The following is a 21142-nucleotide window of genomic DNA, read 5'->3' on the forward strand; positions in this document are numbered from 1 at the left end:
CTAAATTAGAATATTTTGCAGTAAAGAAATTGGAGCTGGGCGCAGTGGTGTATGCCTGTAATCCTAGCGGCTCAGGAGGCTGAGGCAGGAGGATGGCGAGTTCCAAGCCAGCCTCAGCAAAAGCAAGGCCCTCAGCAACTCAGTGAGACCCTGTCTCTAAATAAAATACCAAATAAGGCTGGGGCAGTGGCTCATGGTCGAGGGCCCTCAAGTTCACTCCCCCCAAAAAAATTGGAAAGAAAATATGACTAATTTATTTATTTTGTTTCCTTGAAACAGCATGCCTTAGAGAAGTCATGTATTGGAAGGCAAAGAAAATTCCAATATGTCACCCCCTTGAGTATCACGGTGGTGGAGGTGGATGGAGGGGTAAACAGATATTAACGAAGAGCTTTCTATGAGCTCCAGCTACCAGATGCCAAAATGCTTCTAATGATGAATACTTAACCAGGTGGCCAAGCCCCAAACTGTGCCTTAAGTTTGCCCCTGCTCAATATCTACGATAGGATGTGTTAATGCTCTCCAATTCTGTCTTGTCAAGGAACTCTTTACCTCAACTTTTTGTTTTTTAAACCTCATCCTTTACCTCAACTCTTACCAAAAAAGTTGCTAAATCTTCTCTCTCTCCTTCACTGATTCTTTTCTTTAATACACCTTTCCTTCCTTCATTTTTTTCTTTCTTTGCAACCTAGGGATTAAACCAGGACTTTGCACAGGCTAGGCAAGTGCCAAACTGCATTTCTTTAACTTCCTTATCTTAAGCCTTGAAATCTTTGAAGATTTATTTTTCTTAATCCTTTTAAAAAGGATCCCTTAAAAAAAATTCTTCCTGGGGCTAGGGAGGTGGCTCACTGGTAAAGCACTTGTCTAGCATGTGTGAGGCACTGGGGTCGATCCTCGACATCACATATAAATACATAAAGGTCCATCGGCAACAAAGAAAATATTTTTAAAAAATTCTTTTCTTGGGCTGGGGATGTGGCTCAAGCGGTAGAGCGCTCGCCTGGCATGCTTGCTGCCGGGGTTCGATCCTCAGCACCACATACAAACAAAGATGTTGTGTCCGCAGAGAACTAAGAAACAAATATTAAAAAATTCTCTCTCTCTTAAAAAAAAAATTCTTTTCTCTCAACCTTGCAGAAGCAAATATTGCACTGTAATCTTATTTATTCATTTATTTTCTAAGTAAAACAAGGATGGCTTCACCATTAGGAAGAAAACTTGTTTTTCTTGTTTCATTATCTCCCTATGGCTGGAAGATCCTGTTTGGAAGCCAAATTGCCAGGCCTTCCTTTCTCATCAGAGAGAAATGAAAATGACAACAACTCTCAAAGTGCAAAGGACCTCCAATGGCAGAAAGGACAAAGGAATGGGCGCCACACCACCTAATTTCATTGGGAAGGTAAAGAACTCTCCTGTCCCCATTTTCAGCTACAGAACCTGCCTCATTCATCCCTGGAATAGCCATGCTAGATGTCTTGGGACACTATCTGGTAACCCGGATGACTTATTGAAGGATGGTCACAGGACCCAAGGCCAGCCAACTAGTTGGTTGGCCACCATCTTCTTAAATGCTTCACATAGACCCAAAGAGTTAGTAGCGGCTAAACCTTGAGTTTACAGGTCAACTGACACTAGGGCAATCACAGTGGTCCATGGAATCAAAAGAGAACAAGCTGGGCCAGGCATGGTGGTGCATGCCTATCATCCCAGCAGCTCAGGAGGCTGAGACAGGAGGATCGAGAGTTCAAAGCCAGCCTCAGCAACTTAGTGAGGACCTGAGCAACTCAGCGAGACCCTGTCTCCAAGAAAATACAAAATAGGGCTGGGGTTGTGGCTCAGTGGTCAAGCGGCCCTGAGTTCAATCCCTGGTACCCGCCCCCCTCCACAAAAAAAAAAAAAAAAAAAAAGAGAGAGAGAACAAACTCAGAAACAGGGACCTGAATTTTGCAAAAGTAAAGAATGAATCACAAAACTGCATTGGAAACTCCAAGGTTTAAGAGGCCCCATGAACTAGGCCTGTAATTCCCAGTGGACCCTAGCAACTTAGCAAGACCCTGTCTCATACAAAAAATAAAAAGGGCTGGGGATGTGGCTCAGTGGTTAAGTGCCCCTTGGGTTCAATCCCTGGTACCAAAAAAAAAAAAAAAAAAAAAGAGAGAGAGAGAGAGACACACACACACACACCTTGTGGTCCTTGTAAGACAGAGTTTTACCTTTTGATTATGGTCTTGCTCAGGATGAGACTCAATTGGCTTCATCTCAGAATGGCTTTCCTAGTGTTTCATTAACTCTTTCTTATTTGAGTTACTTTAAGTTATAGTTTCTCCAAAAAAAAAAAGGCCCAAACAGAATCCTCCCCAACCCTCTGTCTCCCATTACATCTTCCCTGCCCTCTGTCCTGGCTAGGAGAATCTTTAGACCGTCCCCAATACCAGCCAGGCTGCAAGGGATCTTGCTGCCTGTGTCTGTCGCTGCATGACTGGTATTATTGCAGAATTCCAGAATTTCCCTCTCCTCTCCACAATGTCCCTATTCTTATCTGCAAAGTTGACAGGGTGAGGATGAGGGACTCATTTCTATGGAGGGCACTGATAAGAACTTTCCATTTTTAGACAGTCCTGGTTACTGAAAGTCCAACTCACTTTTTTCCAAATCCCACCCATTGTTCTTAGCTCTGTTTTCCAGAATTATGCACAAGAAATCCCACTCTTTTTCTATCTTGGTGCATGCTGAATTTTTAACAACATGTGCTTTCCAAGAATTCTCACCTTCTATCTATTAATCCTGATGAGGTAAGTTAAAGGCCCCTCTCTCTGCCTGTGGCTCCCATTCTCCAGGCCATGTCCCAACCTCATTTCTATTTCATCCATTTTCACCTGCAGTTGGCGACTCAGCCTAATCCTCCCTTCCTGTGAGATGTGTGCTAATCATACTCAGAGGGAGGCAGGACAGGACAGAGGTCAGAAACGTTGGGGGTTCTGGAATCCAACAAAGCCAAGCCTGGCTTCTGGCTTTATCATTCATTAACTCTAACTCCTCGAGCATGTCACCTGACCTTTTCTGTACCTCCATGACCTTGTGTGCCACGTGAGTGGGGTCCATCTCTCAGTGCTGCTTTGCTACAGGCTAAGTTGAAATATGTAAAGTGCTTACTGACATCCATGGCATTCAGAAAGCACTTAGTCAAGGAAGTTTTATTCCATTTCTTTATGTAATTGGTATTTTCATCTCTCTGAGCTATGGGTAGGCTCAGTGGTCAGAGCTTGGGGAACAGATACCATGGCTGGGTTACCAGCTGTGTGACCCAAGGCATGTCTGCAAAGTCTCCTCTAAACAATGAGGTGCAAAGAGGATCCTCTGCATAAGGCTGTTGTTCATGAAGTTTAATTGGGTTAACATACGCAAAAAATTTAAAAGAGGCTCTGGAAAAACATTTCGTAGGCCAGGCGCGGTGGCCCACGCCTGTTTTCCCAGCCGCTGGGGAGGCTGAGGCAGGCGGATCATGAGTTCAAAGCCAGCCTCAGCAAAAGCAAGGCCCTAAGCAACTCAGTGAGACCCTGTCTCTAAATAAAACGCAAACTAGGGCTGGGGATGCAGCTCAGAGGTCGAATCCCTGAGTTCAATCCAAACCAGAGATCATCCTGGATGATGGTAACTGCATCTTGCAGATCTCAGGCCGGCCATCTTTCTTACCAAGCTCCCCTCATGGGCAGCCAAGAAACCATATTTTACATGTGACTTTCCTTGGTTTCAAAAACAAGTCTGACTGAAATAACGAAAAAAAATCCGTGAAAAGCAAAGAAACAAGAAAATAAAAAAGTCCTGACTGGTGACATGCAAGGATGTCGGGCGGACACCCACCTGGTGGTAGGAGATGGGGACGGGCTTCCGGAAGACGATCCACTCGACGATCTCGCTACAGGGCGGGGTGGTCAGGGAGCCCGTGTAGCGATAGTAACTGCCCAGGGACGCGGGCAGGAGGTCTCGCAGGACAAAGGGGTCCAGGAAGGTCTCCTTCTCTGTGGAAAACAGGCACGAGATGGTGAGAGCCGCCATGCCACAGAGGTGGCCACGCCCCCCCGCTGGTTGGCGCCACCCCCCCCACCCCCCTGAGAAGCTCTGGTTCCGGTGTCAGCCAGGGGCCTCAGACACCAAGGCAGCAAGTGTGTTGTGAGGACTTAAGGACCAGGCTACGCTTTGTAAAGAATAGATTCTGGGGGCTGGGGATGTGGCTCAAGCGGTAGCGCACTCGCCTGGCATGCGTGCGGCCCGGGTTCGATCCTCAGCACCACATACAAACAAAGATGTTGTGTCCGTGGAGAACTAAAAAATAAATGTTGAACCTCTCTCTCTCTCTCTCTCTCTTTTTCTCCCTCTCTCTCTCACTCTCTCTTAAAAAAAAAAAAAGAATAGATTCTGCTGGGTGCAGTGGCCCTACACCTGTAATCCCAGCAACTTGGGGAGGCTGAGGCAGGAGGATCAAGTTTGAGGCCAGCCTCAGCAACTTAGTAAGAGCCTGTGTCGAAATAAGAACTAAATAAATAGAGCTGGGGATGTAGCTCAGTGGAGAGTACCCCTGGGATCCATCCTCAGTACCAAGAAATAAATAAAAATAGATGATAGACTGAACAATGGGGAGCCACATTAGAGTCCCTCTCCCAGCCCTGGAAACAGAGAAAATACTATGCTATTTCCTGCAGAGATGAAATGGGCTGGGATTTGTTTAACCCACTCCTTCTCAGTGGCATTTCACCACAGAACCCAACCTGGTCTCTGAACTGGTGCTCATGGAACACACACTGGGACACATAAGAGAATCACTGTGGAAAGAGAAGCAGAAGCCAAACACAACCCAGATTCCAGAGCTGGCCTCAGTTCATTACCACTGCACCTGAGGCTGCCCAAGTCAAGTGAGGCCTGACCAAGGCACAGCTCTGAAGTTACAAATACACCTTCACCTTAACAAAAGAAATGATATGTGTGTTTTTTTAAATTTATTTGTTCTTTTTAGATACACATGGCAGTAAAGTGCATTTTGACATATCTACATACATGGAGTCTAACTTCCCATTCTTGTGGTGGGACATGATGTGGAGTTTCCCTGGTCGTGTGTTCATATATGAACATAGGAAAGTTCTGTCCCATTCACTCCACTGTCTTTCCCATTCACATCCCCCTCCCTTCCCTTCATTCTCCTTTGTCTCATCCAATGAACTTCCATTTTTCCCTCCCCTCCCCTTATTGTGAGTCAGCATCCACAAATCAGAGAGAACATCTGGCCTTTGGGTTTTTAGGGATTGGCTTATTTCACACAGCATGATAATCTCCAGTTCCACCCATTTTCCGGCAAATGCCCTCAATTCATTCTTCGTTATGGTTGAGTACTATTCCCTTGTGTATATATACCAGATTTTCTTTATCCACTCATCCACTGAAGGGCACCTAGCTTGGTTCCATAGCTTAGCTATTGTGAATTGAGTTGGTAGCATCACTATAATATGCTGATTTTAAGTCCTTTGGGTCCGTGGCTCCAAACCAAAGGAGCAGAACAATCTGAGGTGTCTTCCCCCAGGGCCAGATCCAGAAGCCCTGGTGAGCCCTCCAGAAGCAGCAGACAACCTCTGCGGAAGGGGGGGGGGGCGCTTGCAGCAGAGCTCCCAGGACCACACCCCCCTCCAGGAGGCCACCAGGTTGAAGAGCATCAAAAGTTAAAGCGGAAACACCAGGCATATCAGCAGGGGAGACTCCCTTTCAAAGGGGAACATGGGTACAGCAGGATCAGACTTGCAACTAATGTTCCTTCACTGGGCAGGAAACAGGAAGTGAGACCCCTGTGTGAACGCAGGAGGGCTTCTCTGTCCTTGACCAATCCAAGGGCTCTAGAGGCAAGGTACAGGCTTCCACTCATTTAGAGTGCAATCAGGCCGGGCACCATGGCTTGTGCCTGTCATCCCAGTGGCTCAGGAGGCTGAGGCAGGAGGATTGTGAGTTCAAAGCCAGCCTCAGCAATTCAGCGAGGCCCTAAGCAACTCAGGGAGATCCTGTCTCTAATAATATATATATATAAGGGGTGGAGATGCAGCTCAGTGGTTAACCATCCCTGGGTTCCAATGCCTGGTTACTCCCACCACCCCCCTGACCAAAAAAAAAAAAAAAAGTTCAGTTGGATGAGTGACAGGATGGGAGACCCAGACTGGGGGACAGAGGAAGAGGGCCTGGCTTCAATGCTTCTTCACACCACCACCATTGTTGGTATGGATTTTAGAACTCCGTGATTCACAAAAAGGTTTGGGCTGCCCCAGGGAGCCCACACTTGGAAGTCCAGCACCTCTAAGAGCTCAGGGCACAGCCACTATGGCTGAGGCTGAGTTGGGGACCCAGGAACACTTTGAAAAGCACCAATTTAGTCAAATTCTTTTAACTTTGGAGCTGGGAATAAAAGACCAGGGGGAACTAACAGACCCAACGTCAGAAATTCAAGAATGCAGACTTGAATGGAATTCTTGCTTTACGGAAACCACTGAGGACCTGGAACACCTGGACCAGCGGCCCATGTCACCCAGAGCTGCACGTGGAGTCTAGCCACCACCCTGACCTCATTCCTATCCTAATTATGTATAATTATTCTTCCTCTTATCCGCCAAGATCTTGCCCTGTACTTCCTTGCTTGCTTTGTGAGTATGTATTTTTTAACAACTGCATAACTAGTGCACACACACTGTGTCTGCTATATTCCCCATCGGCCTCAGCAGGCCTGGCGGGGGTTTTCTTTGCTAAATCTCTAGCAAGAGTTTTGGAACCAACTGATATTTAACAGCTGTGTGACTTTAGGCAAAGGCCTTAACATCTCTGAGCTTCTTCTTCGATCTGTAAAAAATGGCAATGATGAGAACATGTATCCCTTAGGGTGGCTGTGCCAATTAAGGAGCTAATTGATGTAAGGGGCTTAACACAGTGCCTGGCTCGCTGTAAGCCCTGATTTGTGAAGGCAAGCGTGCGCCTGAGAACAAGCCCAGATGAATCACAAGCTGGCTCACTCTGTTTTAAACCAGGGATTAGCAAACATTTTCTGTAAAGTATCACATAGTAAATATTTTAGGCTTTGCAGGCAAGAGGCAAAAATCAAAGACATTTTGTAGGTACTTATATAACTAACCCACTTCTATAATATTAACAATATTCAAAACGCTAATAACAACAGAGGGCAATCTTCAAAATACATGTCCCCTTAAGAAGAAGAATAGAATTCTTTTGGGGGAAATAGCATTTCACTTAACTAGGGCACAAATGTAAAAACTATTCTTTTCCAGCGGCTCAGGAGGCTGAGACTTGGAGGATCGAGAGTTCAAAGCCAGCCTCAGCAACAGCGAGGCGCTAAGCAACTCAGCGAGATCCTGTCTCTGAATAAAATACAAAATAGGGCTGGGGCTGGGGCTCAGTAGTTAAGCACCCCCGAGTTCATTCTTTGGTACCAAAAACAAAACAAAACAAAAAAAATTATTCTTAGCTCAGAGCCATATAAAAATAAGCTGTGGAATGGATCTGGGCTTCAGGCCCATACCTACTTCGACCTGAGTGTAGTAGGAAGGAGTGTCACATGTTCAAAGGTCACCTTGATAAGCCACAGCCAGTCTTGGGGGCAAGGGAAGGAGTGCCACATGTCTAGGCTCTGTGGTCATTAAATGATCATGTGTTTTGAGAACAATATACTAAGATTACAGAATTAACTCTTGAGGTGTTTCTGCTCCTTGGTTTTTCTGAGTGCAAGCAGGACATCGGTGTGTAGTGGTGATCTCTCTGAAAATTCCAAGTCCTGCTCAGCCTTCTGGGGTGCACAGAGGGCCTCACTCTACTTTAGGGGCAGCTTCTGAAATGGGAGCCCTGAATTCCCAGTACTGCCCATGAAGTCTACTCAACTACCTGGACCCAAGACGGAGACCTCTGAGGACAGGCCCAGGGAAGGAGGAGGAACAACCTTTCAATGCTTAAGGAAGATCATCGTCATAAATGTAGGCATTACAAAACAGAAATGCTAGAGCCAAGCCCCGTGGATCCAAATCCTGACCAGTCCACTTAAAGGTCTGACCTACAGGGCTGGGGTGGCTCAGTGGTAGAGCATTTGCCGAGCATGTGTGAGGCACTGGGTTCGATCCTCAGCATCACATAAAAATGAATGAATGAATGAATGAATGAATAAAAGTTATTGTGTCTATCTACAACTAAAATACTTTTTTTTTTAAAACAATGTGTCTGACCTACAATAAGTTATCAAACTTCTCTGTAACTTTTTTCTTCACCTGTCAAATGGGATGGCAATACTCACCTCCTAGGGAAGTTCTATTAAATAAGTTAGGAGACATTAGGAGAGTACCTGGCAGAGAGTACATGTACAGATGTGCTTATTAAATAAATCCTGTTATGCTGGGTGTGGTGGTGCACACCCATAATCCCAGCAACTCGGGAGCCTGAGGCAGGAGGATTCCAAGTTCAAGGTCAGCATCAGCAACTCAGAGGGAGACCCTGTCTCTAAATAAAATATATAAAAAAGCTGGGGTTGGGGCTCAGTGGTACAGAGCTGGATTCAACCCCCAGCACCCAGGTGAGTAAATAAGTAAATAATTCCCATTACAAAAGGCCAGTGGGTCTCCATATCCATCCAGATGAGAGCATTCCTCCCCCAATCCTAATTAGCAATTCGAATTCCAAACATGCCTATTCCAGCCACTTACCAGTTGAGAAAAATATCTGAAACACTCTACTTATACCACCATTCATGCATTATGCCATAATTAGCAGGTACTGTGCATTCCTAGATAAAAGAATTGAAAAGGAGTGAATCTCATCTTCCACACGTTCGAGGATCCTGGGTGCTGTATGCAGACAATATTATATTTTAATAATTAATTGTTCATCAAAGGAAAAGATGAGGAATGGGGACGCTAAATTCAAAGTTATTCAAATTATGAGGATGAATAATGCATGGCTTTTATATTAAATACACACTGTATGAAGTAGTCCGCGACTCACCCAACTCCTTCTTTCATTTTTAAGCATTTTGAACGACAATGTGAATAATCAGCCAGGGGACGTTTATTTGGCAAAGGAACACCTTATTTGAATGCAAACGGGGTCTATCTGAAGATGATTAAATTTTTCTTATCAATTAGGAAATTCCGTCCGAGGGCTTCAATGTCGTTGGTCAACCCTTCCACCCAGCTCGGCCCTGCTATCTCTGCAGTTTCCTTTCCACATTAAATTCTATCTGGCTGATTCTGTTCAATCTTCTTTCTGAGAGCAGTGCCAGGAGGCAATTTTTAATTAAAGAAAATTTGAAAGATTCAAACATGCGTAATTGGATTAAAAATGTGATCATTAAAACATTAGATGATAATCATTTGATTGATTGCATTTTTTTTTCCAGTGTGCTAATAACTTAATATTCTCAATGCTTTGGTTGCAATAGGCAAAGAGAAGGCTCTTTATAAAACGCGGTGCACAGTCTACATACAGAAGAACCTGCAGGGTCATGAAGAATGTGCAAAGACCCCCAATATGCACGCATACACGGTCATCAACGGAGTACCCTGGAAGGGATGTGGACAGAATATGGGCACTCCAAGTGGAGAAAATGAACATCACTCTCAATTTCGGGAAACAGCATTGGAGGCCAAGCTTCTGTTTTTAGCACAAGGATTGTTCAGTTTAATCAATGTCTCCTCCCTGGCCCCTGCTTTTTATGTGTGGATTTTTTTTTTTTTTTAAAGAAAAAGCAATTTATTTTTCTTTAAAGGCTTAAGATCATTCAGGCTCATCCACATCTCCTTTCTGATTCTTAGGTACAGCCAACTTGGCCTCTGGGTTCCATGAGTGTACTACCCCAGGGCCTTTGCACTGGCTCTTGTCTCTGCCTCTTCCATTCATGGCTGGGGTCAGGATTCATGCACCTTTGCTGCTGGCAACATCTTGGTATGTGAATGTCACTTTTCTTCTGGATTAAAACCTGGCTGCAGTGGGGAAGCAAGAGGCCTATAGCCACCTGGGAAAACAGGCAGAGAAAGGCCAGTGCACAGAGCTCGCTCCTCCTGGTGTGTGGCTGGGCAGCCACGAGCCAGAGGAAAGGAGAAGGAATAGTCTTGAACCCCCAATTGAACAGGTTCAAGGATGCTAATCACCAGCTGGGTAAGTATAATTGATAATTTGGCTAAAAACCGTGAAAAGGTCATGGAATGGTGGTGGGGGGGAAGACACGGGTTGGCAGCTCTGGGCTGAGTCTAGACCTGCCACGCACGCACTGTGTGACCTGGGGCAGTCCTGGGCTGACAGCTGGCGACAGGAGGGCAGGCCAGGCATAGACGGGAAGCAGGAAATACCGACAGCAGGGCCTGAGGACCAGAACCCGGGGTTTAGGATCGTGGCACTGGGGGAGGTTGGAAAACAGGAGATCGTAATTAAGATGGGGCAGGGGCCTCCCCAGGGGAGCCTGGGAGGAGAGAATTTATGATCTACATACAAGCAACAATGTCTGGTCTGTGTAATTGGTTGCTCATTATCAGAGCGTGTTTCCTAAGGAGCATGAGATGGGAGGGAAAATGGGGCTGTCCCGTGTTCAAGGAGCAGGCTTCTATAAGGTTCCATGGTACCAGGAACAGGTACCAGGCTTAGGTCACGACCAGGTGTCACGTGGGAAGTACCCCAAGAGTCACAGAGAAGTGGAGGATGTCAAAGGGACTAGGGAATAAATGGAGTCAGGAGAGACTGGGACTTTGGTGTCTTCAAAGGATACTGGTTCCAATTCGTTTTAGAAACAAAGGAAATGAGGTTACAGAGGGAAAGAGACTGCCCCAAAACCACACAGCGACCTGAGGAGGGATTCTGGGTCTCCAATGCCCAGCCCTGGGCTCTTTCTAGTGCTTCACTTTAGACCCCTGGGCTCTTGGTGGCTCATCTGCAGAAGATGTAAACATGATCAGCTCAGTGAAGACTTAAAACTTAAAAAAACAAAACAAACAAACAAACAAAAAACAGAAAATGAATCTTGACACTGCTCAACTTGAAGTCTTGCAGAGCCTTCTCAGTTCATTTAGGATGAAACTCCTCACCATGGCCCTGAGGTCCTGTCTACCTCTGTGCAGGGTCTCTCCCCGTCTCCCCCTGGCTGCCCACTTGCTCTCTCTGCCTGCAGGGCTCTCCCTCCCACCATCTCATGGGTGACATTTTAGCATCTGGGTCTCTGCTCACCACTGCCTGAACCTCTACCCGAGAAATGTCCCCTCTGCTGTCAATTACTTACGTCCACCTACTCCATTCATTTCCTTTGCTGCTTCCATTAACTTGTTTACTGTCTACTCCAACAGCCTAATTACTGCATGAAGGCCAAGGCCTCTGTGTATACCTAGTAGCTAAAATACTCTGTTCCTAGAACAAAGGAGGTACCAAACCGACATAAGAGAGGGGAAAAAATGCACATAGTAGCAGTTGGTGCATTTAAAATAACCCCGAATCCAAGATCCTCCATTTCTTCAGTATCTAAGTCAACACTAATCACAAGATGGTTCGCTATTTCAAAATTCATCGATAAAAGTTACGTGTTGCTCGTTAAACAATGACTTGACAGGAACTCAAAGATGCATCCCGATTTTAGAATTGTGAAGAGAAAGACTTGCAAGGACAGATGAGAATCATATTAATCAAAAGGATTAATGACCTAAGGTCTCATTGCCTTTATAAGTCTAGAAGAAGTGGGGTCCAGAGCTTGTCCTATGTGACTGTGGTGAAAGATGCTCCCAGGAGCAGGCAGACGCATTGACTCTCATCTGTTGATAAAGACTAGGTTTTCCAAGACGGGTGTGGTGGTGCACATCTGTAAACCCAGCAACTCAGGAGGCTGAGGCAGGAGGACTGAGAGTTCAAAACCAGCCTCAGCAATTTAGCAAGGCCCTAAGCAACTCAGTGAGACCCTGTCTCTAAATAAAATACAAAAATAGGCTGGGCATGTGGCTCAGTAGTAGAGTGCTTCTGAGTTCAATCCCTGGTACATGCCCCCATACCACACACCAAAAAAAAAAAAAAAAAGACTGGATTCTCCAGCCTCAGTTTACCCTTCACTGGCCTGGACCCCAAGACTCTATCCCACACAGTGGAATACACAGCAGTTTTCCTTTGCCCAGTTTATACTTCTGGTGCAGGAACTAAGTGCCAGGCCCTGCCCTGGCCTTTCTCTACCTGAGGTCTCATAACTTAGGGAACAGGTCGTAATCTTCGCAGGGGGTGCTGAGAACTCCCTCAAGGTCACGGCTGAACAGACCCAGGCTTAATTTGTAGTCTGTGGAAGTGGTTAATAGCGGTCTCTTACCAGGCCGGGGTTCTATTACATATAGCAGGAGCACATCTCCTGACTGACACCCAGCACAGTGCTTTATAGAGCAGGTCCTTTATAAGAGCTGAAAGAAATGAATCAAACCAAAGCGCTAAGAAACTCTTAAGTCAAAAGCAGGCAAACTATGGCTTGTGGGCCAGATTTGGCCTCATGCCCATTTTTGTAAATTAAGTTTTACTGGAACATAGCCATGCCTGTTTATGTATCGTCTGGCTGCTTTGGGACTAGAGTTGTTGGGAAAAAAAGAGAAATATACAGCTGGCAAAGTCTAAAATATTTGCTATCAGTCCCCTTTCAGAGAAAATTTGTTGATCCCTGCTTCTATACAAAGACCAGGCAACAACCAGAAATACCATTTGAAGTCAGACACAGTAGTGCAGGCCTGTAAGTCCCCTGGCTTGGGAGGCTGAAGCAGGAGGATTGTGAGTTCAAAGCCAGCCTCAGCAACTTAGTAAGGCCCTAAGCAACTCAGGGAGACCCTGTCTCTAAATAAAATACAAAATAGGGCTGGGGATGGGGCTCAGTGGTTAAGTGCCCCTCAGTTCAATTTCTAGTATCAAAATAATAATAATAATAATAATGATAATAATAATAATAATAATAATAATAATAATAATAATAATAATAATAATATAAAGAAGAAAGGAATGTCATTTGAGCATCCATAGGGCAAACTATATGTGGAGGGAGAGGCCTAGAACTTGCTTTTGCTTCTAAGGAAGTCTCCACCGGTGTGCAGTGAATTGAAACACTATTCGCACCTTCTCCACAGCTACAGTCTGGAGAAAATTTCCAGAGGCACAAATAACTAGTGTGGTTATGGGGTCTAGGCAAGGGTCTTGGGGAGAGCAAGCCCTCCTGACAAATCAAATCTTTGGCCAGTGCGATGGTGCACACCCATAATTCCAGCCACTCGGGAGGCTAAGGCCCTAAGCAACTCAGCAAGATCCTGTCTCTAAACAAAATATAAAAAGGGCTGGGATGTGGCTCAGTGGTTAAGCCCCCTGGGTTCAAACCCTGGTACCAAAAAAAAAAAAAATCAGATAGCCAAATTCAAGTGCCCAGAAGTACAGTCCAAGTCATGACGTAATCCACTGTGCTAATTTCAATGACATCGAGCTTCCCCGACTTTATTAATGGTTTCCATTGACCAAGTGTGGCATTTTCATATGAGTTGGTGTGTGAATAAAATATAGGTTGGCATCAATATTTCCAAGGAGAAAGCACATGAAGGTCACCGTCTTGTCAACAACTAAGGAAATGAATGTGACATTTAAATGACATGAAGTCCTACATGGACACAACCCCACTATCCCCACGGAGCAGTTCCAGGGTCTTCCCCACTCTCCCTGACCAGGTTCTGGTGACCACCCCAGACATGATGCGTGCATTCTTTCAGTTCACTTTTGACACCAGTCAATGAGTTAATTCACAAAGGAGACCTAAGATGCACAAGAATTAAGTGATTTTGACAATAACCTGGAAGCCAGTTGATGCTGGCGCAGCAGAGGAGAAAGAAAATAATACATCTCAAAGTCCTAAAAAAAAAAAAAAAGAAGAAGAAGAAGAACTGGATCCAAATCGTGGCTACATCGCAAGAGCTGAGGGAAGTGAGCTCATCTCACTGAAATCTCAGTTCACCCATCGACACAACAGGACTGAGAATGCTTATCTCACTGTGTGCTGCTGGGATGGACAGGCCTGTTTACAGGGCACATGAGGGGCTGCTTTTTCCTTTCACCCACTTTCTTGTTTTGTTTGCTCTTTCCCTGGATAGCAAAAGAAGAGAAATCCCCAGGATAAGCCGTTAAGGTTGCACTATTATTACAGCGGGCAAAACACACAGAGGTTAAGCGGTTTGTGCGGACTGTACCATTAGTTCAGATCAGGAATGATATTGAAAGCCAGAACCTATGTTCTGGGCCACTGGACAGTGCCTCTCTTATACCAAGGTGACATAAAGAGAGCATAAAATCAAGGAAAGAAACCATCTCTGTATCCCCAAGTACTTAGCAAGGATCTTTGCAGTAGACTCCTGGAGATGTATTTTTAAATCCTTTGTGCTTCACATTTTGTTAAAGCAAACAGGAGAAGGCATCTTCCTGGCCTCCCCTAATCATGTTCAAATAATAAACTATTAACAAAGAACGCTGGATGGGTGAGAACCGGCCCCAGATTCAAATCAAACTTAAAAGGAATCACTTCTGAAGTCTTTTTATGTCTTGGCGTTACTGTGAACAATGCTATAAGTGATAATAGAAGTTGCACAGCATCCTATTTCCTGGCCTTGGCTAACGAAAGAACTGGAAATAGCTCACAAGTATGGTCATGATTCTGATACACCAAAATCCAGGAAACTGTGGAAATGGCTTAAGTCTGCCTGTTTCTAGAAGATTTTGAGATCAAAAGTGTTCCGATAAGTATCAGTCCTTCCTGGATCCGTTTGAAAGGGTATGAGCCAAGGCATTGGAGCCCAGGTACTGCCTATTTACAGAACACTTCAGGAAAGTTCCATGTAATTAATGCTGCACACATAAACTTCAAACAGGAAATTTTGTTGTGTGTTATTGCATTTGAAATTACCAGTCTTCTGTAGATGGCTTAGTATTGGTTTTCCCATACAAAAGGGAGAAAACAATTTCCAGAGTTTCCTTCTTTAAGATACAGATGAAAATGGACCCTTCATTCACTTGTTCAGAATTTACACCATGATGTGATCAAGATCAAAACTGAAGCCAATCTCTGTGGAGTCTGTCAGAGAGGAGCCATGGCTTGAATGGGTATTCTGATTGTCCCAACATTAACAAACAACTTGGGGAGGGTGATACTGTTTAGCAGAGCAAGCACAACAGCTACCAGACAGATGAGGCAGGCGGTGGACTTTTTATGTAAAGGGGCCAGCGAGAAAATATTGAAGGCTTTGCACCAGAGAGTCTCTAGGTCACAACTACTAACGCTGCCACCAAAGTACCAGCAGACAATACATACAGAAATGAATGTGGCTGAGCAATAAAACTTTATTCACTAAAAAAGACGTGGGCCCATGAAGATGTGAATACATGAAATTACTTTGCAGACAAGTAACATTGATTTTTTGAGCACTAAGAACAGCCAGGACAGAAGAAAAAAAGAAAAACAAAGGATTCTAATAAGACTTTCCCAAGAGCAAGGGGGATCTTCCTTTTACCCTCAGTATACTGACTAATACTTACTGGGCACTTGATGAGTGAAAGGAGTAACAGACTCTATGGTTAAAGGAGCTTAAAATTCATGTGCAAAGAACAGGGAAGAACTCCTCAAAAAACATCAACTCATCTCTCTGCTCGAATCTTCTTGCTGTTGGATTATATAACCCAGGCTACCATGTCTGTCTCCTAGGTTAGTTTTTTCCCTGCAAGTCCCCTGTTCCAGAATCTGTCCTCTTCTTCCAAAGTCTTTCAATATTTTTTCAGGAACTCTAGCCATTTAGTCTCAGACAGACTTTTTAATCACTGGTGACAGTTACAATAGTGACAAAGGAACAATCACAGGGGAAGGTCCTATGACCTCACTGACAGCATAGTTCAGTGGTAGAGCACTTGCTAGGCATGCACAGGGCTCTGGGTTCAATCTCCAGTCCCATTTGGTAGTATCCAAACTTCCAGTCGCGAGTGAGCGAGAGAGAGAAAGTACTTTTTCACTTGCTCCTTTAACAGAGACCATTTGATGTGACTCAGTCAATGCTGAAAAAAGCAAGTGGGGACCTGGCAAAGGAAGAGGGGGAGACAGACTGTGAGGAGCCTGGTCAGGCCTGGGCTGGGTGGCTTCTCCGGGTGTGACTCTGGGGCAAGCTGCCAGCCACTGCCTGCTTTGTGTGCCTGTCTTTGCCATGTAAACCAAGGCAAGACCAGAGGTTTCTAGAAGGTTCCGTGATGCTAACGAGCTCATCCGGCCCTTCCCCTCACAGGGCAAGCTCACACTAGCACTGCAACAGCAAGGGGCCTTTTGCTTCCAGACCTGTCACCACCCCCTCCCTTTGCTGCCCATCTCCTTCTTCTCAACTCCACAAGGAGATGCTGGCATCCAAAGTCATCTTTTAATGACACAATCCCGAGGCAGCCACAGCTCTCTCACTGGCCTGCAATCAATTAGCAGAGAGAACAAACAGCCTGTCAAGGGCTGTTACAGCACAAGTTTTTAAGAAAGTGCAGTGGCTCTTGCTGCGTTGCTCACTGTGAGGCCACCTGGTACTCGATGTGTCCCACAGGGGCACGCTGTCTGTGTCTCTCACTTTCTTGTGCTAATCTTTGCCTCTTTTAACTGTGAAACACAATCTACAGGCAGAAAGGCATGCAAAACACACACGTAGTACCGGCACATGGTGGCACATGCCTGTCATCCCAGTGGCTCAGGAATCTGAACCAAGAGGAGCATGAGTTCAAAGCCAGCCTCAGCAACTTTGCGAGTCCCTAAGCAACTCAGAGAGACCCTGTCTCTAAATAAAATATAAAAAGGGCTGGGGATGTGGCTCAGTGATTGAGTGCCCCTGAGTTCAATCCCTGGTACCCCCCCCAAAATAATAATAATAATAATAATAATAATAATAATAACAATAATAACAATACCCCAAAAATGTAGCACTGTCAAATAGTCTTACAAGGAAACCTAGTGTGGGGTGACCACTTGGAACTGGAGGGGACCTGACTTCCCCTACAGGGCCAGTCCTTCCTAACCCATCCCACCCCCAAGTAGTAACCACTATTCCCATTTTGAAATAATCATTATTGACTTTTCTTTTAGTTTTCCCTCCCAGACTCCTAAACATTATAGCTTCCGTTTCCTCATTTTCAAACTCATGTTGAAGAACATGCAATGTATTGTTCAAGATCTAGTCTCACATGCTGAACAGAGTGTTTCTTGGGTGCACCATGACATTAGGATCTCTGTTCCTTTCTATTGTATGACTATAGGAAATCGGATTGATCCAGTCTGCGAATGATGGATTTCTAAGGCATTTTTATATTTGGGAAATTAGAAATTAACAATGCCACAAACATCCTTGGACACATCTCTGAGTGTACCTATGTTAGATCTGAGTTTTTTCTATGGAGCAGGACTCTTGGACCAAAAGAGCTGGATACTACCAAATGTTTTCAAAGCCTGGTCTCCCTAACTGATTTTACAGCCACCACGAGAGTGCCTGGCACATACATACTTGCTGGTGCTTGACTTGTTTAGCATTTTTAATATTTGACTCTCTCATGCATGCTGCTGGATTTTGTTTAAGCTTCATACATGAGAGAGCTTTGAGAAATCCATGTTTAACACATATATATGGGCTACTCTTTAACTATTTTCCAAATAATCAAATGCACAAATCGAATGGGACTGTGTGGTAAAGATTTATGACTCCAATGTAATCATCTTCTGGATCAAGATATATTTTTAAGCGGAGTGTGGAGGCATAAGCCTCCAATCCCAGCAGCTCGGGAGGCTGAGGCAGGGGGATTGCAAGTTCAAAGCCAGCCTCAGTAAAATTGAGGCGCTCAGCAATTCAGTGAGACTCTGTCTCTAAATAAAACACAAAATAAGGCCAGGGATATGGCTCAGTGGTTGAGTGCCCCTGGGTTCAATTTTAGTTACCCCTTCCCCGCCAAAGAAAGATACATTTTTATCACCCCCCCAAGAAAATTTCCTTGAGTCCCTTTTGTACTCCGCTATTCTGACCTTTAACACCATGGGCTGGTTTGGGCTGTTCTTAAACTTTACATAAATAGGGCTATGTGGTATGGGTGTTTTTGTTTTGGGGTAAGTCAGTAGTTCATTACTTTTAATTTCTGCATAGTATTCCACTGTATGAATATACCACAACCCGTATCTCTCTGCTGTGGTTTTGGGTCAGTAGAAAGAAAAAAAGTTCACATGCACGAGTCTTTGGCTAGGTGGACATGTCTCTTGATAGGACCTACATATGGCGTTGCCAGCCAGGATGGATGGCGAGGTGGATGTGTAACACTGGCTGTCAAAGGTACTGTATCACGTGCACCTGCAGCATAGGACTGGTTTCTTTCTAAACAGTTCATCCTGCCACCATCATGATTGACACAAAGCCTACTGGCTGCTTCAGTAGAACTCAGAGGATTGCCAGTTCTGCAGACACCCCACCTCTTTATGGTAGGAAGCTCAGTCTTGGCTGGTGTGATGGATGGGGGTCGGGGGAAGGAAGTGAGAAGCACCCACTCTTAAAACTACCTGGAAGAATTTGGTGGAACAGTTGATACATATCTGCAAATAGACCTTCTTGCTTCCCTTCCCTTGGTACAGGGGCCTGTCTTGAACACTAGCCACCCCAGGGCTGTGTCCGTAGATTTGGTAGGAGATGATCAGTGTCCCAGGGCAGGGGCAGGAGGGAGGGGGATGGGAGAAATACCTCCCAGGTGAGCCCAGGTAATAAACTGGTAAGTCAGAGAAACTCTTCTGTAAGTTCTGATCTTGTCCAGGCCCTGACTTCCATTTTTAAAAGGAAAAGCTCTCAAGAGCCTCATTTGGGGACATTATCAGAAGGGTGTTTTCAGTGACCATTTATTTGTTCTTTCAGTGATAGCTTTCTTGGAAAAGCTCGGGGAGGGAGGAGGGAGAGCAGGAAGAGCAGCTGTTCAAAATGACTAGTGGGGGATTCGGCCTTTTTGGAGACAATTTCTTGCTGTCCCCGCCCCCCACCATTCCCCGAGGGAGAAAGCAGGCTGCCTCCAACTCACGAAAGTGTCAGGTCCAGTGGAAGGGGAATGGGAAGGCAAGGAGGGCCACTGGGAATAAACGGACAAATAGGCAAAGCTGCTCGACCAAATCACCACTGCTACTGAGTTTCCTTTCAGAAACAGAAAAGTGGTCATTTTACATTTGGGAGTACGCACACCTGCACACAGACCCCTGGGAGTTCTCTGGGTGGGTTCTAGGAAGAAGACTAGAAAACATGTAATCCAAAAACTGGAAAGAAAAAAAAAAATAGATACTTATACTTTTAAATGACCTTGAACAAAATACACCTTTCCTTAGCACTGTCCAATTGGGTAACACTAGTAACAAAGAAAGACAATAATTCCATGCCTGTTGCATACAGGTTGCTTTTAAATTTTCTTTTTTTAAGGATGGGTTTTAAGCCGGGCACAGTGGTGCATGCCAGTGATTTGGGAGGCTGAGGCAGGAGGATCATCAGTTCAAAGCCAGCCTCAGCAACTTTGCAAGGCCCTAAGCAACTCAGTGAGACCCTGTCTCTAAAAAAATATAAAAAAGGGATGGGATGTGGCTCAGTGGTTAAGCACCCTGGGTTCAACCTCTGGTACCACCACCACCACCACCAATAACAACAACAACAACAAAAGAATGGGTTTTAAGCAGATTGGGGGAACTAGACTCAGTTCTGGGGAAGCAATGTTTACATAGATGTGGCCACTCATAAGGGCTTGCAAAAGAGAGACAGAGCAAACAGCTGAATTTGACGCACTGTACTGCATTCACAATTTGTCCCAAAATCTCTCCTCTCCAGTGGATGGCGGTGGTAGGACAAAGGAAATAAAAAATACATTTTAGGGTTTCCATCTCTTCCTCTGTGGATGGACAGATAAAAAGAGAACCAAGGGAAATTACTTCATTCCACTCTCTCCATATTTCTGCATGGTGCTCAAGTCAGTCATATTCATAATTTACTCACAAAAAAGGAACCCATAAGAAACAGCACTTCATTTGGCCAACAGTCTTCTAGGGTACCTCTAGCCAGCACCAGAGAAGCAAGGTCACAGAGCTCAGAGCCCCAAACATACCACAGCCCGACCCACCAGCACACACCATCATCCATGCCGGTGGTGCCTGAACCCTACCTAAGTTTCCCTTCCTGCTTGGGTGAGCTCTATGCTTTCTGTAGATCTTACTCACCCAAGTCTGAGTGAAGTCGGCTGCTCCCCACTCTAATCACCTGCTTAACTGTGGGTCTTCCCAAGAGTCTGTCAACTCCATGGGGCGGATCTGTACACTCCTGTGCCCAGGTTTGTGGTGTGTGTGCAAACATTAGTAACTCTGGACGGAATAACCAGTGCCATTATAAGAATGCTGAGCATTTGAGAAGAGAGGAGTATCATGGTTGGAATGTGAGGTGTCCCCCAAAAGCTCATGCAAGAATGGTCAGAAGAGAAATGACTGGGTTATAGTCTCAACCCAATAAGCAAATTAATCCCTGATGGGATTAACTGGGCGGTGGCAGGAGGCAGGTGGGGGTGGCTGCAGGAGGTGGCATTGGGGGCGTGGCTTTGGGGACTCTATTTGTCTCTGGAGACTGGAGTCTCTCTCTGCTTCCTGATCACCATGTGAACTGCTTCCCTCCACCACACTCTTCCTCCATGATGTCCTGTCTCCCCTCAAGCCCCTAGGAATCGAGTGGGCTGTCTATGGACTAAGATCTCTGAAACTATGAGCCTCCAGACAAAATCTTTCCTCTTGTATAGTTGTGTGGGTTGGGTCTTTTAGTCACAGCAGTGGAAAAGCTGTCTAAAACAAGTATCAAGGAGAAAACCCTCCAGGAGTGCGATCAGGCAGGTTCTCTGGAAGGATGACAGAGCTCTGTACGCAACAGGGGAGCACACCTGAGATCTTTCCTGCAGAGACGAGCTGCACCTTCTTGACCCCCAGGGCTCACACTGAGGCCCATCTCCAGGATGCTCCAGTCCAGGACCGTACACAGTGAGGAACAGACACGGGGTTGTTCCTGTCCAACTCGGGGTGGGGAAGCCT

The 21142-nt window shown here is 45.3% G+C and overlaps 1 protein-coding gene across 3 annotated transcripts in view; it reads right to left on the reverse strand.

The window, feature by feature from the left end:
• The window catches only part of Ptprg (protein tyrosine phosphatase receptor type G), a 713787-nt gene that overhangs the window by 140665 nt on the left and 551980 nt on the right, over nucleotides 1-21142 (reverse strand). For all 3 annotated transcript variants that reach the window (XM_076870736.1, XM_076870676.1, XM_076870809.1), the window contains exon 7: nucleotides 3865-4022. In XM_076870736.1, the coding sequence (XP_076726851.1) occupies nucleotides 3865-4022 (158 nt within the window). The remainder of the gene's footprint in view (nucleotides 1-3864; nucleotides 4023-21142) is intronic.

This window comes from Callospermophilus lateralis, chromosome 1 (assembly GCF_048772815.1).
Source record: "Callospermophilus lateralis isolate mCalLat2 chromosome 1, mCalLat2.hap1, whole genome shotgun sequence".
Taxonomy (NCBI): domain Eukaryota; kingdom Metazoa; phylum Chordata; class Mammalia; order Rodentia; family Sciuridae; genus Callospermophilus; species Callospermophilus lateralis.